At 46.8% G+C, this 19,892-nt stretch overlaps 1 protein-coding gene across 14 annotated transcripts in view; it reads right to left on the minus strand.

The window, feature by feature from the left end:
• Positions 1-19,892, minus strand: part of CEP250 (centrosomal protein 250) — a 121,387-nt gene that overhangs the window by 83,707 nt on the left and 17,788 nt on the right. For all 14 annotated transcript variants that reach the window (XM_073310071.2, XM_073310062.2, XM_073310065.2 and 11 more), the window contains 4 exons: positions 17,690-17,796; positions 6,661-6,906; positions 5,411-5,507; positions 4,781-4,879 (listed from right to left, as the gene is read on the minus strand). In XM_073310071.2, coding sequence (XP_073166172.1) covers positions 4,781-4,879; positions 5,411-5,507; positions 6,661-6,906; positions 17,690-17,796 — 549 coding nt within the window. The remainder of the gene's footprint in view (positions 1-4,780; positions 4,880-5,410; positions 5,508-6,660; positions 6,907-17,689; positions 17,797-19,892) is intronic.

Genomic DNA, 19,892 nt, shown 5'->3' on the forward strand with positions numbered 1-19,892 from the left:
GGCAAAATGGAACACAGAGAGGTTGGGACATGAAATAAGTGCTAGCATCCTGTTTCAGGGCCCACATCTAGGGCTTCTGAGACAGGCTGGGAGGAAGTTCTCCTTCACTCCCTGAATCCTGGAAGGGACTGCTCAGATGCTCCTTGGAGGGCTGTGGCCCAGAATGAGAGCCAATTATGTAGTGCTGTATAGGGAAAAGAAAATAATGTCCCTCCTGACCCCTGCAGCAATCAGGCAAGGCCTTGAAGTAGGAGATTTGATTACTCTTATATTGGGATTTCTAACAAGTGTTATTGGTCATAAAAAATAAATACAGCCGCCATATCTGACCTAATACATCCAGTACATTTCCGAGGCAGATTTTGTTGTTTGAAGCACCATTTCCTTTCATTTGTTCTATATTCACTGTACCCTAACCTCAGCAAAGGACCCACAAAGGACCCACCCTTATTCTTCTGTCATGGGACAGTGAAAACTGATGTATCTTCCATAATCTGGATAACAATACTCAGCATTTCTTTAGTGATTTTCTTTTGATGCTCTCACATGGCTTTACGAAGGAAGGGAAGTGTTATTGCCACTTTACAGATGAGAGATGAAAGCCATAGTCTTCAAACAAGGGTGCCTCAATAAAGATAACCTAATTTTTCATTTAAATCATTTGAAAGCAGCACTTGCTCAGCCCCTCTCAAAAGTGAGCCACTTTCATTTAGGAGTCTTAGTATGAATTTAGGAAATTATCTTTAGGCACCCAACGCTGAGAATTCTGGCCCAAGTAACTTGCCCAAAGTCACAGAGTAAAGCAGAAATAGCATCTCTAATTCCGAGTTGCAGTCTAGTGCCCTAGCCATGGGACACTCAGTCAGTTCCCTTCCTACACTTGTTCATGCAATCTAAATAATGCCAGTTTTTACAGTCGATTATTCACAAATGTAAGGCCAGATGGGAACATTATGATCTACTCTGACCTCTTGCATACATGGGCCAGATAATTTCATCCTGCATCAGACCCATAACTTCTGGTTATGGTAGATCTGATCTTTTACAAAATACATCCTGATCTTGAATTAAAGATTTCAGGTGAAGAACCCATAACATCCCTGAGTAATTACAGCAGAGCAGTAGCTGCACTATAGTAACGGTTGTGACTCACTGTTTAGCAGACTACTTTTCCACATACTGAATCAGAGTGTCCTGACATTTGCTATGCTTCATGGGTAGGGTTAGTGGACCAAATCTGGGGTCACTTGAGCAACATGTTCCTGAGAAAAAGCCACGTGATATCAAAATCCTCTTTTTTCTGGCCCACCACACACCTGGGTCTCAAACTATGCCAAAACTGATATCACCTGCTCAGGGTTGATCTCAGCTAGCACACAGCCCCTGCTGCCCCTTTGGGGAAGCAATACTGAAAGAGTTTGAATAAAGTTGGGAACTCCAATATGGGTTAACCATAACTGACATGTTAAAGAGAGTGAAATGTGCATATGTAGCAATACTAAGGGTATGTCTACACTACGAAATTAGGTTGAATTTATAGAAGTCGATTTTTTAGAAATCGGTTTTATATATTCCAGTGTGTGTGTCCCCACAGAAAATGCTTTAAGTGCATTAAGTGCATTAACTCGGCGGAGTGCTTCTACAGTACCGAGGCTAGAGTCGACTTCCGGAGTGTTGCACTGTGGGTAGCTATTCCACAGTTCCCGCAGTCTCCGCTGCCCATTGGAATTCTGGGTTGAGATCCCAATGCCTGATGGGGCTAAAACATTGTCACGGGTGGTTCTGGGTACATATCGTCAGGCCCCCTTTCCCTCCCTCCCTCCGTGAAAGCAAGGGCAGACAATCGTTTCGCGCCTTTTTTCCTGAGTTACCTGTGCAGACGCCATACCACGGCTAGCATGGAGCCCACTCAGCTCACTGTCACCGTATGTCTCCTGGGTGCTGGCAGACGTGGTACTGCATTGCTACACAGCAGCAGCAACCCATTGCCTTGTGGCAGCAGACGGTGCAATAGGACTGGTAGCCGTCATCGTCATGTCCGAGGTGCTCCTGGTTGCCTGTGGGAGGTCGATCAGGAGCGCCTGGGCAGACATGGGCGCAGGGACTAAATTTGGAGTGACTTGATCAAGTCATTCTCTTTAGTCCTGCAGTCAGTCCTATTGAACCATCTTATGGTGAGCAGGCAGGTGATACGGATTGCTAGCAATCCTATTGCATCATCTTCTGCCGGGCAGGCAAGAGATGAGGATGGCTAGCAGTCCTATTGTACCATCTTCTGCCGAGCAGCCATGAGATGTGGATGGCATGCAGTCCTTCTGCATCGTCTGCTGCCAGCCAAAGATGTAAAAGATAGATGGAGTGTATCAAAACAAGAAACAGACCAGATTTGTTTTGTACTCATTTGCAAACCCCCTCCCCGCCCCCCGTCTAGGGGACTCATTCCTCTAGGTCACACTGCAGTCACGCACAGAGAAGGTGCAGCGAGGTAAATCTAGCCATGTATCAATCAGAGGCCAGACTAACCTCCTTGTTCCAATAAGAACAATAACTTAGGTGCACCATTTCTTATTGGAACCCTCCGTGAAGTCCTGTCTGAAATACTCCTTGATGTAAAGCCACCCCCTTTGTTGATTTTAGCTCCCTATAAGCCAACCCTGTAAGCCGTGTCTTCAGTCGCCCCTCCCTGTGTCAGAGCAAAGGCAAACAATCGTGCATCTGAGTTGAGAGCAGTCCAGAGCAGTGTCACAATGGAGCACTCTGGGATAGCTCCCGGAGGCCAATACCGTCGAATTGTGTCCACAGTACCCCAAATTCGACCGGCCAAGGCCGATTTAAGCGCTAATCCACTTGTCGGGGTGGAGTAAGGAAATCGATTTTAAGAGCCCTTTAAGTCGAAATAAAGGGCTTCATCGTGTGGACAGGTACAGGTTTACATCGATTTAACGCTGCTAAATTCGACCTAAAGTCCTAGTGTAGACCAGGGCTAAGGCTGAGTTGCTGAGTCAGTTTAACTGGGTGGCCCAAAGTGACGTGATGCAGCCACTGAACTTGAGCAGCACAGTGAGTTTACGTCCTAAGTTCACACCTCTCTGAACTATTATTTCAGGCGGTATTCATCTCCATGGGGTATTCTCATCCATCTGAGAACATTTCATTGAGATCAATGGGGCATGTCACTCCCCTCTGAGCCTCCTCTGGTGAATGCATGTGTGTAGAGACCCGTCCCACACACTACGCACAGATCTGGGGTAGGGATCTGGATCTCAACTCACCTCACCTGCCCCTTCTTGTCTCAAGAACAGCCATACTGGGTCAGACCAAAGGTCCATCTAGCCCAGTATCCTGTCTTCCAACTGTGGCCAATGCCAGGTGCTTCAGAGGGAATGAATAGAACAGGTAATCATAGAATCATAGAATCATAGAATATCAGGGTTGGAAGGGACCCCAGGTCATCTAGTCCAACCCCCTGCTCAAAGCAGGACCAATTCCCAGTTAAATAATCCCAGCCAGGGCTTTGTCAAGCCTGACCTTAAAAACCTCTAAGGAAGGAGATTCTACCACCTCCCTAGGTAACGCATTCCAGTGTTTCACCACCCTCTTAGTGAAAAAGTTTTTCCTAATATCCAATCTAAACCTCCCCCACTGCAACTTGAGACCATTACTCCTCGTTCTGTCATCTGCTACCATTGAGAACAGTCTAGAGCCATCCTCTTTGGAACCCCCTTTCAGGTAGTTGAAAGCAGCTATCAAATCCCCCCTCATTCTTCTCTTCTGCAGGCTAAACAATCCAAGCTCCCTCAGCCTCTCCTCATAACTCATGTGTTCCAGTCCCCTAATCATTTTTGTTGCCCTTCGCTGGACTCTCTCCAATTTATCCACATCCTTCTTGAAGTGTGGGGCCCAAAACTGGACACAGTACTCCAGATGAGGCCTCACCAATGTCGAATAGAGGGGAACGATCACGTCCCTCGATCTGCTCGCTATGCCCCTACTTATACAATACAATCATCAAGCAATCCATCCCCTGTCGCCCATTACCAGCTTCTAGCAAACAGAGGCTGTGGATACCATCCCTGCCCATTCTGGCTAATAGCCATTGATGGACCTATCCAGCTATTATATGCACTCCTCAGACCCCACTACTTGCCCTTCTCTCCATGGCCCCTCCAATCTTACCAGGGACATGTGATGGCAGGGAAGAGGGTGGAGCTAGCAGGCAGTTGCAGCCTTGGGGAAATGAGGGTGTGGGGAGGACAGTCAGAGAAATGGACGAGCTGGAGGGAAGAAGGTTGGAGGCACTGGTGCAGTGCAAAGGGTGTAAGGGACCATCCAAACACTGTTTTTGAAAACCCAGTTTAATGACTATCACTTTGAAGAGGGAGGACTGGGCTGGGCTGGAGAGGCAAAGAGATGAGATGAGATAATAAGTTATTAAGGCAGAAGGCTGAACAAGTGTTTCAGCAAAGCCAGGATAAGGATAAAAAAAAAATACTGTTAATGTTCCAAAAAGACACGACTTGACCCCTACATTCCTTCTCAGGCAAAACTCCCAGTGACTTCAATGTTTGCTTGAGTAAGGTCTACGCAAAGTCTACAGGATCTGGCCCACAGTGAAAGGCAATTTACAGGCAAGTGAGATGTGAGAAGTTAGATTTTCCAAGTCAGGGTCTTTTCCCAGATTTCTGGCCTTTGGACATGTACACATATATTGTGCACTTCCTGTGCCTTTCCCAGATATGTCTGTAGCAGAATGGCTATAGCGCCAGAACATTTTATTTACCTGAGTTATGTCTTTTATCACCTGATGAAGGGAAAGGGTTTCTTCTTTGGCATTCTTGGTCAGTGAAGCTTTATATTCTACCGCCACCCGACTGGCCTCCTAGAAACAGAATAAAGAAAGGATGAGTTGGAGCATTCCCATCTCCCCTAGCACTGACTTGCCACTGTGCCTCAACTCCGAAAAGAAGGGCCAGCTCTCGGGATGAAAGGGTACATTACTCTTCATGGCCCAGTCAATCCTTATCCTCTCTGCTGAAATGAACAAGGACACCAACTTCAATGTGAACACCTGATAACTCTGAACGAGACAGGCCAACAAGTCATTCTGGATAAAAAGAGAAGCTGTCTGTCATATGCTGACAGTCTTTGGTCACTGCCCTAACTGGATTACAAGTGTCTGAGGTGAAATGTTCTGTTACAAGCTCCCCGATGCTGGATGAGATGTGCACACAGGTCCCCTGCCGCTGCCCAGCCTTCCGTTGCCAACCACAAAACACACAGTTAGGCAAAGTGCCTTATGTTCCCATATATGGAGGAAGCCACAACTCTTTATGCTGAGGCTGGGGGAAAAACACAGCTCAAACCCAAGAGCTTTTCTGTTGGGTTGCTTTTCCACAAATTTCTCACACACCAGAATCTCCATCGTGTCACTAAGCGTCTTCACGGTCATTTCTTTCTCCTCATTCTGCTTCTGGGACTGCGCCAGCAAGGCTGAGAGCTCCATCACCCTGAGAAGAAAAAGTCTGTGCAATATTCCAAAAGCTTGGTACACCATCAACTGCATAGGAACTATGTCTGAAAGTCTGTGCAGCACCTCCATGACATACACCACAGAAGACTCAGCCTAGAGGGAGGGGACAGAGATGGCTTTAAGCCACCTTTGGGCCTTCAGGATTCTGAGGTGCTCTGTGGTTCTGGTATGGTAAGTTATAGCAGCCCCATGAAGGGCTGATTACGGGCTGTGTCACACCCAGGAACCCTGTAACTTTGAGCACTGTGTAGATGCCCCCAACATGTCCCTGCACCTGGTCTTGCAAGGGGGCAGTATAAGTGGCAGCCCCATGCAGCATCTGCACTGTGGAGATTCTCTCTCCAGCCCCTTGCAGCATAGGTCTGGTTACCATAGCATTGCACTGTGGTGGGGGACAGAACCGGTCCCTTTACACTGGTCATCATTTCTCTTCAATTACATTACAGTAGAACCTCAGAGTTATGAACACCTCGGGAATGGAGGTTGTTCGTAACTCTAAAATGTTTGTAACTCTGAACAAAACGTTATGGTTTTTTCAAAAGTTTACAACGGAACATTGACTTAAAGCTTTGAAACTTTTCTATGCAAAATAAAAATTATGCTTTTAACTATCTTGCTTTAAATGACACAAGCACAGAAATAGTTTCCTTACTTTGTCAAATCTTTTCTTTAAACTTCCCCCCCTTTTTTTTTTAGTAGTTTACATTTAACACAATTCTGTACTGTGTTTCCTTTTTTTTTTTTTGGTCTCTGCTGCTGCTTGATTGCATACTTCCGATTCCAAATGAGTTGTGTGCTTGACCAGTCAGTATGTAACTCTGGTGTTCGTAACTCTAAGGTTCTCTTGTAACTGTAAACCCAGCTTTGCCTCCCACCCTCCAAGGAAATCCCCATTTCCACACACACTATTACTCCCAAGTTCATCTCACTCAGAGAGCCCATTTTCTTTACATTCAGGCTCCTCTATGCCTATTTCTTTTTAAAGCCAACAGCAAATACCATTTCAAAAAACAAGGCCAGTACGGAGTGGCTGTGCTTTGAAGGAGAATACAGATTGAATCCAAAGGCCTCTGTGATAAATGGTGAGAAACATTCCCCAAAGGTGTGTGGGGTTTTTAAGACTAATTTACCTGCCTTGAAGCTCCTCTTTCTCTATATTCCCTTTGACCTGCAAGCACATCACTTCTTGGGTTTTCTGGTATACTTCCTTCTCCAGCTCCTGAGCCCTTGCACAAAGCTGTTGTGTCTGATCCCTTGGGGCAGATCTTTCCAAAGTGTTCGACTCCCAGTGCCGTGTACCAGAACTTAGATGGAAGCAGCTGACAAGTATTGATCCAGAAAGTCTTATCTGGTCTGCCTTCAGTGCTGACAAGTCCCTAAAGCAGAATAAAATAGTAAAATAGATCCTCAAGAACACTTTCATCTGCAAATTCATCTTTTAACCATGTCACAACATGACAATTACAACCCATTGTCGAAGATCAGTATTCACATTTTCCAAAGCTGTTCAGCCATCTCAGATACTTAGAGGATAAGTGATCTGGTTTGTAATCAACTAAGGAAGAAGAGGATGTTTCAATGCTAGTCTAGGACTAGGGAGACCCAGCTTTAATTCCCAGCTCTGCCACAGACTTCCTGTGTCTCAATTCCCCATCTGCAAAATGGGGATAAAGCACTTGTCTACCTCACAGGAATGTTGTAAAGAAAAATATACTAGAATTGTGAAACATTCAGACAGGGACAGATAAGCATCTAAGGGCTTGCATACATTTTCTTTTTGCACAACCCCCACTCCTCCAAAAAACCCAAACAAAACAAACACACAGCTAAAAACCTGAATGCAAAAATCTTGCATTATTATACCATTAAAGGTGATCTACACTAAAAATCAGGAAATCCCAAAAGCTAAGCTACTTCCTGAAGTATTGACTTCGCCTCATTATAGATACATCATGTTTTTCTAGTATTGTTTCCTTTGTTAAAGCATTACATGTGTGCAACATGGCAAAGATTCATGGGCGAAACCTGAACTTTGGGATTTTCTGGTTGAGTGCTTGATTTAGCAACTTTAATTTCTACACTGATACTAAGAGGGTTCTCCCCAGTCTAACTTCCCTGTGTTGTAAGGAAAAAGTTGGAACTTTCAGGTTTCTGCAGCTAACAATTTCCACAGGCTTGACCAGTGGCTTGTTCCTCAAATTCCAATTACAAAAGTGTTATAAGCTCCTTAGTTGGGAAACATGGCAGGAAATTTATATGGATGTACTTGTCTCCAGCAGGGTGTATGGTGTGGTATGAGGCGCATGAGGAGCAGAGGAGGTTGTGAAAATACAGAAGGTCTCCTGCCCAAAAATTAGACTGGCTGTGTGCAAATCCAGGGATTAAGTTAAGATGGGGCTAATTACAGGCATACAGTTAAGGTTGCCCAACACACCCTCTTGTACAACTCTGCTATAGTTAAGGTTAAGAACAGCTTTCTGTTTAAAGGACTACTCTAAAGTGCCCTAAAATCCACATAGTTACTTTGATTGCTTTGACATCTGGGGGCAGAGAGTAGGGGTAGTGAACCAAATTAGGAGTCTGTTGTAATAATTGGAACCTAGCAGTCCTACTCCAATTATGAGCTTATCTGATGGAAAATGGGTAAAGGTTTGTGAATTGTCACAACAAGCTGTCACATAAAAATTGTTTCAGAAGAAAAGCGGAAGGCTGAATTAGTGGACGCTGACTGATTGGGAGGTGGGTGGATTGGAAGGAGTGAGCTCTACCATCATGGCTGCTACCACCACTATTTCCTGGAATTCCAGGATACGCATTTTCACCATTGGGCCTTCACTGTCCTGATTGTGGAGATATCCTGACCAGACTGGGCCAGAGAGAGGGACACCACCTCCCCAAGCTTTGGTTAAATCATGAATACCACCTGGGATGGGAGACCTTGATTCTTGCTGTCACCCTATCCCTCCTGTGTCCTTTTCCTTCCCCACCTTATTTCTTCTGTTCCCTTTTGTCTACTGTTTAATAAGAGACTGGCTTAGCTGGCCAAAACTATACATTTTGTACCACTGCGTAAAGCCAGTGCACAAGGAGCTGGCTAACAGCAATGCCTGAAACAGTCTGATGCTTGTAAAAGTTTACCAGGTCTCTGAGTGGCTGATCAGAGCAATGCTTTCGCTAGTGTTTCTCCAGCAATGAGATCGCAAGTGAGAGTCACCATCAAAAAGACAGAAGCTGTTCTTTTTTTCCCCTTTTGCATGTGTTTGTCTGGTTTTGTCTTCAAAGAAGCAAGATCTGACTTTAAAAACAACTCCAGCCCATCTCAATTAACTTTTTCCCCAAAAGGAGCGTTACCGCCATCTCTAATACAATTTTAGAGACTGTCAAACAGGGGTTTTTCTCCTTGTAAGGACTCTCTACAGTTAAAGGGGAAATGAAATAAAGCAGGGGTTCTCAAACTGGGGGGTCTTGACCTCTCAGGGGTTCACAAGGTTTTATGTGAGGGGTTGCGAGCTGTCAGCCTCCACCCCCAAACCCCACTTTGCCTCCAGCATTTATAACAGTGTTACATTAAAAACACATTTTTTATATATTTATAAGGTTACACTCAGAGGTTTGCTGTGTGAAAGGGGTCACCAATATAAAAGTTTGAGAACCACTAGAATAAAGGACAGTTAAAATGAAAGCCTGGCTTAATACTTTACACTTAATTCCTTTAACCATTTTTCCTTTTTTTGTATATTTAATAAAGTTTAAAAGCATTTTTAATGTTGTATTTGCCATGGTACTAAGCAGGCCAAGGTCTCAGCATTTGGAACTCCAAATTTTGTTTAAAACTGTTAATATCGTACAGTGACAGGATCAGGTTAATACCGTTGATGCTCTGGGCCCCTTTATTCTACTGAAGCTAACACATCTGGTCATTTAACTCAGGGGATACTGTGCCCCCTGAACCTCCCCCGCCCCAGCTTTTCCTAAGGTTGACAGATTCTACAAGCCGTTTTTTTCCCCAGAACTGGGGATCAAGCATGGCTTCAATCCTACCCACAATGATCTCAATTTCTCAAGATATATTCCAGCTAGCACATGGCATCCATTGCCCCTTGGGGAGCGCAAAACTGAACACAGTATCCACAAGAGAGTTCTGTTTGGCATGTGAGCCTTAGGGTTACACTGTGCATGCCACAGACAGAGTGGCCAAGAGACTTTCAAGCCTGCCATTTATCACTGCAACTGGCTGACCCACAGGTATATGCAGTGGCCATTGAGCCTGACCTACATCCAGCTAGTGTCACTTCAAATCTGACTTATAGCGGAAAATTTAAAAAGGTCTGGGGACATGTTTCTAAAATCCACCTCTGTAAGGGCTTTGGGAGGGGTTTCCCCCTAATTTGTGGGAAATAAAATTATGTGTATTCCCTCTGTATGCTGTCCCAGCTCTGCGCAGGTAGCTGGCACAGCAGACCTCAAGCGAACCGCTCAATGACCACAAGATTCATTAAGGTATGAAGGCACCCGGCCAGGTTTATTGTCGACAAAGCACGGTAACAGCATCTGGCAGACTCTACGAGGATACTAAGGCATGTATGCCCATGACAATGGACACAGCTCAGTGAATGGTAATCCACTGGTGGGCCGTGAGACAGTGTTTACATTGACCGTCCGCAGGCATGGCCGCCCGCAGCTCCCTTTGGCTGCGGTTCGCTGTTCCTTGCCAATGGGAGCTGCAGGGAGCAGCGTGGGCTAGCTGCCGCTTCCTGCAGCTCCCATTGGATAGGAATGGCATACCGTGGCCACTGGTAGCTGCGGGCGGCCGTGCCTACGGACGGCCAATGTAAACACTGTCTCACGGCTGACCAGCGGATTGCCCTGACGGGCCACATGCAGCCCGCAGGTTGCCCACCACTGCTCTAGAACCTCCATGGCTTTGCAGCAAGGTCTTAAAATTTGGAGATTACCCTGGGGTCTAAGATGTGCCTTTTGCTTTCCCTGTGAAAAGCTACCCAAATGTAAACAAGTTATAAGCCTTTGGTGGTGAAAATACCTCAGTTTTCATTCTCTCAGAGACTTCTTAGAGTTTGGCAGCTAAATTCTCAGAAGATTCTGTCTGTACTGAGCATACTTCAGCCAAGGGGTGCAGTGACTGAGCAGGACTTTTTTCCATACAATTACTGCTCCAGGGGACCACTGTGGTGCTAAGCACAGGAACCGGGTGCAGGGAGACAGTCTCTCTTGTGTTCTCAGTGCTCCCCCAGCAGGTACCCAGACAGCATGGAAGCATGGAGGATAAGGTGGAAGCAGCATGCCTAGGACTGGAATACAGAGGGGTCGGGGGAGCTGAGCCTGCTAAAATAGAAGTGGAGTGGAGCGAGTAGATTTGAACAAGGAACCTGGTTGGGAAGAATAGACCTGGGAGCTTGGTGTGGGGCACAGGAGGAGACTGAGAATGACAGAGCAAGGAGAGGGACTAGAATCAGTGGGAGCAGGGTGGAAGATGGATCTGACAAGGAATTGAGGGTTGTGGAAGGTTGGAACTAGCTTAGCAACAAGACTGAGGGCATGAAGCCAAAGGGGAGAATGGATCTGGGAGCCACAGTGGGGGTAGAAAAATTCAAATGTCAAAGAGAAGTCTGGAGAGGAGACTAGGACTGGCTGGTCAAGGAGGCTGGGATGAGGATGAGAAATCAGGGTGAGTGGAGACTGGGAGAGAAGGGACACAGGACTGGAAGAGACACAGGCGAAACGATCTGTACCCACTACAGAATTCTTCCAGAGTCTCACCAGTCTTCTGCTGTCAGCAAATATCTGTGAAACCCCTGGCAAAGTGTGCACCTCAACCCCCTCTGTGTTCAGAAGATGAAAATCTACTATTGTTGCCAGTTACTCCATTAGCTCAAGTGGTAGAAGTCTGTGCGGTGGATATAAAGATTCCAACCCCATCAGTGATCCATGCGGGTGTCAATATGATGCCACATGATGGAATTTCTCTCTTTTCAGTTTGCTTTTTCAGAAATCCAATAAATTACAAATACAAAAATCAATTAAAAGAATGTTAAGGTTGCATAATCAAGCAGTCAAATGTTAGGAAACATCTGAATTATGGTTGCCTGTGCAAAACTTTAATTCAATCCCCTTGCACATATGAATTACGATATAGTCTTTAACTATGATTACATATTCCTCCTCCACGTATGGATGGCCCCCTGGCAACCATTTAAGATTTTTATCTTCACTATTACTGAGTGGCCTATGCATTTACTGCAAAGCATCAAAATCCTGCAGTGAATATAAAATTACTAATTTCCTCATGGGTTTTTCTATGGTGCTCTCACCATATTACTTTGGTGTTTTACAAACATTAATTAATTGACTTCTGATCCACTTCTGTGAGGTGAGGCGGTATTATCCCCATTTTATAGGTAAGGAAGTGAGGCACAAAACTGTCAATCAATCTGAGATGCCTAAAGCCTGATTTTTCATAAGTTTACAGCACTCTGTATGTTCCAAGCACAGCTCCCATTGACTTCAGCTGCAGCCGAGGGTACTCAGTACTTCTGCAAATCAAACTCCATGTGTCTGAAGTCGGGCGCCCACAAAATAAGGAACACAGAATTACTGACCATCTGGCTTGTGACATGCCCAGAATCCCACAGGAACTCTGTGGAAAAGGCAAGGATAGAATCCATTTCCCTGAAACGCTTCATTCTCTTCTTACAGTCTTCTGCCTCATTCAATATACACCTTCAACTTCTACAACAAATGAGGCAGGAGTCCTACGAACAACCTCCTTTACTATACACCCAATTCATTCCCAAAGCACTGTCCATCCCTGGACTGCATGACATAGGGGCCCTGAGGGAAAAACAGTATGCAAAAATGTAATTAAAGACTGTATCATAATGCATACGCACTAGGGTGTTGAATTTAGGTTGCACAGGCAATTATCTTCCGAGTCCTTGATGTTGAAAATTTCACATTCTTTTAACATAGATTTTGGATATAACATTAAAATATAGATTGCATGTTGCACCGGAATCCCTGACTGAGTTTACTGGATTCCTCTTTCTGCAATGGCACTGGAGTCACTGTTCTCAGTGACTTCAATGTCCATATTTTTACTAGGTTAACTCTACGATTCTATGGCAGCCATGATATCTTTAGACTCATAGGACTGGAAGGGACCACGAGGGGTCATCTAGTCCAGCCCTCATGGCAGGACTAAGTATTAGCTAAACCAGCCCTGACAGGTAATTGTCTAACCTGCTTTTAAAAAGCTCAAATGACAGAGATTCCACAACCTCCCTACGCAATTTATTCCAGTGCTTAACTACTCTGACAGTTAGGAAGTTTTTCCTAATGTCCAACCTAAACCGCCCTTGCTGCAATTTAAGCCCATTGCTTCTTGTCCTATCCTCAGAGGTTAACAAGAACAATTTTTCACCCTCCTCCTTGTAAGATCCTTTTATGTACTTGAAAACTATTATGTCCCCTCTCTGTCTTCTCTTCTCCAGATTAAACAAACCCAATTTTTTCAGCCTTCTCTCTCACAGATCATGTTTTCTAAACATTTAATAATTTTTGTTGCTCTTCTCTGGACTTTCTCCAGTTTGCCCACATCTTTCCTGAAATGTGGTGCCCAGAACTGGACACAACACTCTAGTTGAGGCTGTATCAGCATGGAGTACACCAGAAGAATTACTTCTCATGTCTTGCTTACAACACTCCAACTAATACATCGCAGAATTATGTTTGCTTTTTTTGCAACAGTGTTACACTGTTGACTTATATTTAGCTTGTGATCCACTATGACCCCCAGATCCCTTTCTGCAGTATTCCTTCCGAGGCAGTCACTTCTCATTTTGTACATGTACAATTGACTGTTCCTTCCTAAGTGGAGTACTTTGCATTTGCCCTTATTGAATTTTATTCTATTTTCTTCAGACCATTTCTCCAGTTTGTCCAGATCAGTTTTTAATTTTAATCCTATCCTCCAAAGCACTTGCAACTCCTCTCAGCTTGGTATCATCTGCAAACTTTACTGCAGGGGTCTCAAACTCAATTTACCTTAGGGCCAGTGCCAGTCCTCAAATGCTCCCAGCGGGCCAGTAATGTCACTGAAGATGGTGTTCAGAAAACAAAACGTTTATATTGTATTTTTTATTTCGAATTTCTTAGAAATAATGAAACTGTCATACAACTTTATACAATTCTTGGCCTGCCAGAGTTTTTTTAGTGTTTGCCAGACACCTGGCAACGCTTCAGTTCTGTCAGTTTGTTGATGTTTGGCCTCAGTGACTGAGCAGTTGAAATCTTCAGGATTGCAGCAAGGTGGGCGTCAGATAGTTGCGTTCAGTATTTTGACTTGTTTATATTCATTGTGGAAAAAAGTGACACTGCCTCCATTGCTGACTCTGCCTAGCGACTAGTGATGGTATCTCTGCCCCTCTCCCCCAGCCAATGGGAGCTGCGGGGGGTGGTGCCTGCAGCAGACAGAGTCAGCAGCGTGGCTGCATGAGTTTCTCCTCCGTGGGCCACAGTGGGGAGGTTCTCGGGCCACAGAGGGCCCGCGGGCCAGGAGTTTGAGACCCCTGCTTTAAAGTGTACTCTCTATGCCATTATCTAAATCACTGATGAGGATATTGAACAGAACTGGCCCCAGAACTGATCTCTGTGATACTCCACTTGATATGCCCTTCCAGCTTGACTGTGAACCACTTTTCGGGAATGGCTTTCCAACCAGTTATGCACCAACCTTATAGTAGCTCCATCTAGTTTGTATTGTATCTAGGGCCATGAAACTCTTGGAGCTGTCCCAAGTGGTTTTTAGCTCAGCACATATAGTTGGCCATGCTCTAGATCTGGTGTTTGGACTGGGAGTGAAGATTACACCTTTTTCATAGACTGACCATTCCCTCCTACACTTTGGGGTCTGACACACCTTTATGGTTGGACCAATTAATCTATTTTATTCTTGAAGGTATATGGAACCTGTCAATTTCCAGATGGTTCTGAAGTACTCAAATTACTCTATTAATGGCCTTGTGGAATTGTATCATTTTCTTTTGTCCTCAGCTATTAATTCAGTGACTTCTAAATGCCTTTGTCCAATGCAGGGACAGGCAAACTTTTTGGCCTGAGGGCCACATCAGGTTTTCAGAATTGTATGGAGGGCCGGTTAGGGGAGACTGTGCCTCCCCAAACAGCCAGGCATGGCCCTGCCCCGGACCCCTATCCGACCCACCCTGCTTCTCACCCCCTGACGGCCCCCCCACCCCCTCCAACCCCCCTGTTCCCTGTCGGCCCCCCTGCGACTCCTGCCCCATCCACCACCCCCTGCTCCCTGTCCCCTGATCACCCCCAAACTCCACGCCCCTGGCTGCCCCCTGCCGCCCCATCCAACCCTTCCTCTCTTTCCTGACTGCCCCCCAGGGACTCCTGCCCCATCCAGCCGCCCCTTCTCCCTGTCCCCTGACTGCCCCTGGAAACCCTGCCCCTGACTGCCCCCCGCCATCCCATCTAACCCCCCTCTCCTTCCTGACTTCCCCCCGTGACCCCTGCCACCATCCAACCCTCTGTTCCCCACCCTCTGACCGCCCCGACCCCTATCCACACCCCCGCCCCCCGCCTCGATCTTCTCTGCTCTCTATCCAACCCCCCTGCCCCCTTACCGTGCTGCCTGGAGCACAGATGGCTGGCAGTGCTCAGCTGCGCTGCCTGGCTGGAGCCAGCCATGCCACCATGCAGCACAGAGCACCGGGTCAGGCCGGGCTCTGCAGCTGCACTGCCCCAGGAGCTCACAGCCCTGCTGCCTGGAGCACTGCGCTGGCGGCCAGCGAGCTGAGGCTGCGGGGGAGGGGGAACAACAGGGGAGGGGCTGGGGGCTAACGTCGCAGGCCAGGAGCTCAGGGGCTGGGCAGGACGGTCCCAAGGGCCGAAGTGGCCCGTGGACCATAGTTTGGCCACCGCTGGTCCAATATCTCACTCTCATAGGCCTCCATGGTTTACAGACTCCCCCTGACATATGGAGCAGGGGATGATAGGTGTGGCACCGGTGGCAGAAGTCCACTGCTGAGACTGATTGAAAAAAATTTTTTAAAAGTCTTACACCATAGGTGTGCAGAACACGGAGGTTACCTAGTCTCCACCGTGGTGTCTGCAAAGTCCAACTTAGTAAAGCAATTCCAGTTGTCGAGTAGGCAAGCTGTTCTTGATTCACAGAGTTAAGACCAGATGGGACCATCTAGTCTGACCTCAAACAGCCTGGCCCCCCGCCCCCATCTGCCCCCTCCCATTTCCCGCCCCCTGACTGCCCCCCTGGGACCTCACCCCCTATGCAACCCCCCCTGCTCCCTGTCCCCTGACTGCCCCCTCCTGGACCCCCCCACTCCTAACCCCCCCCCCGGGGCCCCACCCCCTATCCAATCCCCCCTGCTCCCTGGCTGCCCCCAGGAACCCCCTGCCCCTTATCCAACCGCCTCTGTCCCCCCGCCCCCCCCGCCCCGTTACCATGTCGCTCAGAGCGGCAGGACTGGAAGCCACGTCACCCGCCCGGAGCTAGTTGCACTGCCCATGTGGCGGCGTGGCTGCAGGGTAAGGGGGACAGCAGGGGAGGGGCCGGGGGCTAGCCTCTCCAACCAGGAGCTCACAGGCCGGATGTGGCCTGCAGGCTGTAGTTTGCCCACCTCCGTCTTAAGGAAACAAATGCAAAATTTTCTCTGCTTGACTTTCAGCTCCTACAGCCAACTGTGGTTCTGGAGGTACTGTGACTAATTCCGGATACATCCTGCAAGTTAGGCCCATGCACCTTCTGGCTGATGAAGGCCAGTGTACTAACTCTCTTTTCTCTATATAGGTAACTTGCTGCTTATATGATCCTTATCATCACAGGATCAAGACTATCAAGCCCCCCTTACTGATCAATATTGACAGTGCTATCACTTATCTACCTATGAGCAATCTTCCTCTTCTGGGAAAGAGTTAGTTGTGGCTGGGCAATTCTAGCAGTACCTGATGTCCTCAGATATCTTTCCCATTAGTTACTTTTCAGGCATGGGCATGGGCCAGGGCCAGAAACTGCATTGGTGGGTTTTGAGCAATGTCCACATCACAATGGATTAGGACAAAGTTCCTATGCTGATTCTTTCCCATTTGCCTTTCATGCTCTTGACCATTAGGTATTATTTGCACAAGGGTCAGTGGAGTCATTTTTCTTTCTTTGTGAAAGATCCCAGAGATTGGGATGGCTGCTCTTCTATCCTGTGGGCTTTCTCCTGTAGAATTCTGCAGCATCCTGTCTTCTTGGCCTTCCTGTTCACAGCACATGGGGTCGGACAATAAGGAGGATTATTGAGTTAATGTGGCTGCAATGTCCTCAGTATGCTTACATCACCCAGCTCTAGGATACTCAAACCCAGCATTTGGTTCCAAATATGTTTAAGAGGACCTGGTCCTCATCTTTAGTATAGTCTCCCAAGAGATGCTGTGGAAGCCCACCAACTGAGATATTTACAATGATAAAACAGAGAGAGTACTAGAAGAACAGATGGAGACAAACAAGTCTGACTATGGACTAGGTTAACCGTATGAATCTTTCCTTTCTCTAACCTTCATGATTCTGTTAAAGAAACAGAGGAAAGATGAGGAGCGACAGAGGAGGTGGAGAAGGAAATGGGAGCTGCATGAATCAAGCCCATCTGCTGAAATGACTAAGAGAATTAGATGCCCATCTCTCATTGACTTTCACTCACCTAGGCCCTTTTGAAAATCCAGGCCCTTCCGTTATCATTGAACAACTGGTGTGTACTTTAGGCATTTTTGAAAGCGAGCAGTTTGACTTTTTAATGAGGCAATTTGAAAATATGCCCAGACCTCACCACTGCCCTCCAGTTCATTCTTCACAATGCTCAGGCATCCCTAACCCATTCCCACCACCATCGCTGCTTGGGACCCCATACTTGCCAGCCCAGAGAATAAGATTCTTAAGGCAACCCAGGTCTTCCAAGGAGAGTGTCATAACAAGACATAGTTATCTCCTTTATTTTCAGCTGTCGGAGGGAACACTGTGTCCTTTAACTGTAAACCCAGCACCATCAGGGCTCAGAACAAGGTGTGAGGGGAAGCACCCATTTTTCCTCAACAGCTTGAGTCCCCATTCCTGCTCACCTGTCAGTTGCAGTCTTCATCTCCAGGAAGTGACGGCGGAAGGTCACCACCTGCCGCCATAGGCTGAGAAGTCGATTATGTTCACAGTTCAAGTACCCGTCAAAGAACTAAAAGTGCAGAGACAAAAGCAAATAGCTCAGCCACATGGTGCTGGTCCCCTGCACACCACTCACACCATGTGAGGTGCCCTTTTCTCCCAGTAGGGAGAGAGTCACCATCTCAGACACAAAGAACTTCTTTGATAGCATTCCCAACAGAAAGGCCAAGGACCTACTCTGAGTGTTCTTCCTAGGGCCACCACCTGAGCACAACTAATAACAGGCCCAAACCTCAGCCACCATGGAGATTAACAAAATAGTCACTTAACAATCCTGTCTCACCCTGCAGAGATGTCCAAGAGCCAGTCTTGAGGGACGTTGATGAATATATGCTGGCTAGCATATATATTTATATAATATTAATAATATGTATTATCCACACCATATAGAAATATTTTAGTATGCATGACGCACCAATATTGTAACAGTGATGTAGCCGAAACTGGACTATTCCATAATCCCAGTTACTTATGCTAAGCATTTCATAACTCCTTGCATTTACTGAAGTAAACATTTTGCATAAGCAGACACGAAACTTGTCAAAATCAAGATACAGTCCATTCTACGTCTAAGAGTGTGTCTACACTACAAAATTAGGTAGATTTTATAGAAGTCGATCTTTAGAAAGCGATTTTATACAGTCAATTGTGTATGTCCCCACTAAGCGCATTAAGTCGACGGAGTGTGTCCTCAATACCATGGCTAGCATCGACTCACAGAGTGGTGCACTGTGGGTAGCTATCCTACAGTCCCCGCAGTCTCCACTGCCCATTGGAATTCTGGGTTAAGCTCCCAATGCCTGATGGGGCAAAAACACTGTAACGGGTGGTTTTGGGTACATGTCGGCAGTCTCCCCTCCCTCTGTGAAAGCAACGGCAGACAATTGTTTTGCACCTTTTTTCCTGGGTTACCCATACAGACACCATAGCACAGCAAGCATGGAGCCCGCTCAGCTCAGCACTGCTGTTGTGAGCATTGTAAACACCTCGCGCATTATCCTGCAGTATGTGCAGAACCTGGCTAGGAGACGCCAGCACAAGGACGATTTTGCGGAGGACATGGACACAGACGTTCCTGAAAGCACAAGATGTGGCAGCTGGGACATCATGGCAGCAGTGCAACAGGTTGATACAGTGGAACACTGATTCTGGGCATGGCAAACAAGCACAGACTGGTGGTACCACATAGTGTTGCGGGTATGGGATGATTCCCAGTGGCTGCAAAACTTTCGCATGCGTAAGGCCACTTTCCTGGAACTTTGTCAGTTGCTTTCCCCCACCCTGAAGCGCAGGAATACCAAAATGAGAGCTGCTCTGACAGTTGAGAAGCGAGCGGCAATAGCCCTGTGGAAGCTTGCAACACCTGACTGCTACCGGTCAGTCAGGAATCAGTTTGGAGTGGGCAAATCTACCGTGGGGGCTGCTGTGATCCAGTAGCCAACGCAATCACTGACCTTCTCTTAACAAGGGTAGTGTGACTCTGGGAAACGTGCAGGTCATAGTGGATGGCTTTGCTGCAATGGGGTTCCCTAACTGGGGTGGTGCCATAGATGGAACGCATATCCCTATCTTGGCACCGGACCACCTTGCCAACCAGTACGTAAACCGCAAGGGGTAACCTCTCATTGGTGCTGCAAGCACTGGTGGATCACAAGGAACGTTTCACCAACCTCAACGTGGGATGGCCAGGAAAGGTGCATGACGCTCACATCTTTAGGAACTCTGGGCTGTTCGAACAGCTGGAAGAAGGGACTTACTTCCCAGACCACAAAATTACCACTGGGGATGTTGACATGCCAATAGTTATCCTTGGGGACCGAGCCTACCCCTTGCTCCCAGACTCATTAAGCTGTACACAGGCAGCCTGGACAGTAGTAAGGAGCAGTTCAACTATAGGCTGAGCAAGTGCAGAATGGTGGTAGAATGTGCCTTTGGATGTTTAAAAGCTCGCTGGTGCTGTTTGCTGACTAGGTTAGACCTCAGCGCAACCAATATTCCCATTGTTATTGCTGCTTGCTGTGTGCTCCATAATATCTGTGAGAGTAAGGGGGAGACATTCATGGCAGTGTGGGAAGTTGAGGCAAATCGCCTGGCGTCTGATTTTGA

Source organism: Lepidochelys kempii, chromosome 13 (genome assembly GCF_965140285.1).
Source record: "Lepidochelys kempii isolate rLepKem1 chromosome 13, rLepKem1.hap1, whole genome shotgun sequence".
Taxonomy (NCBI): Eukaryota; Metazoa; Chordata; order Testudines; family Cheloniidae; genus Lepidochelys; species Lepidochelys kempii.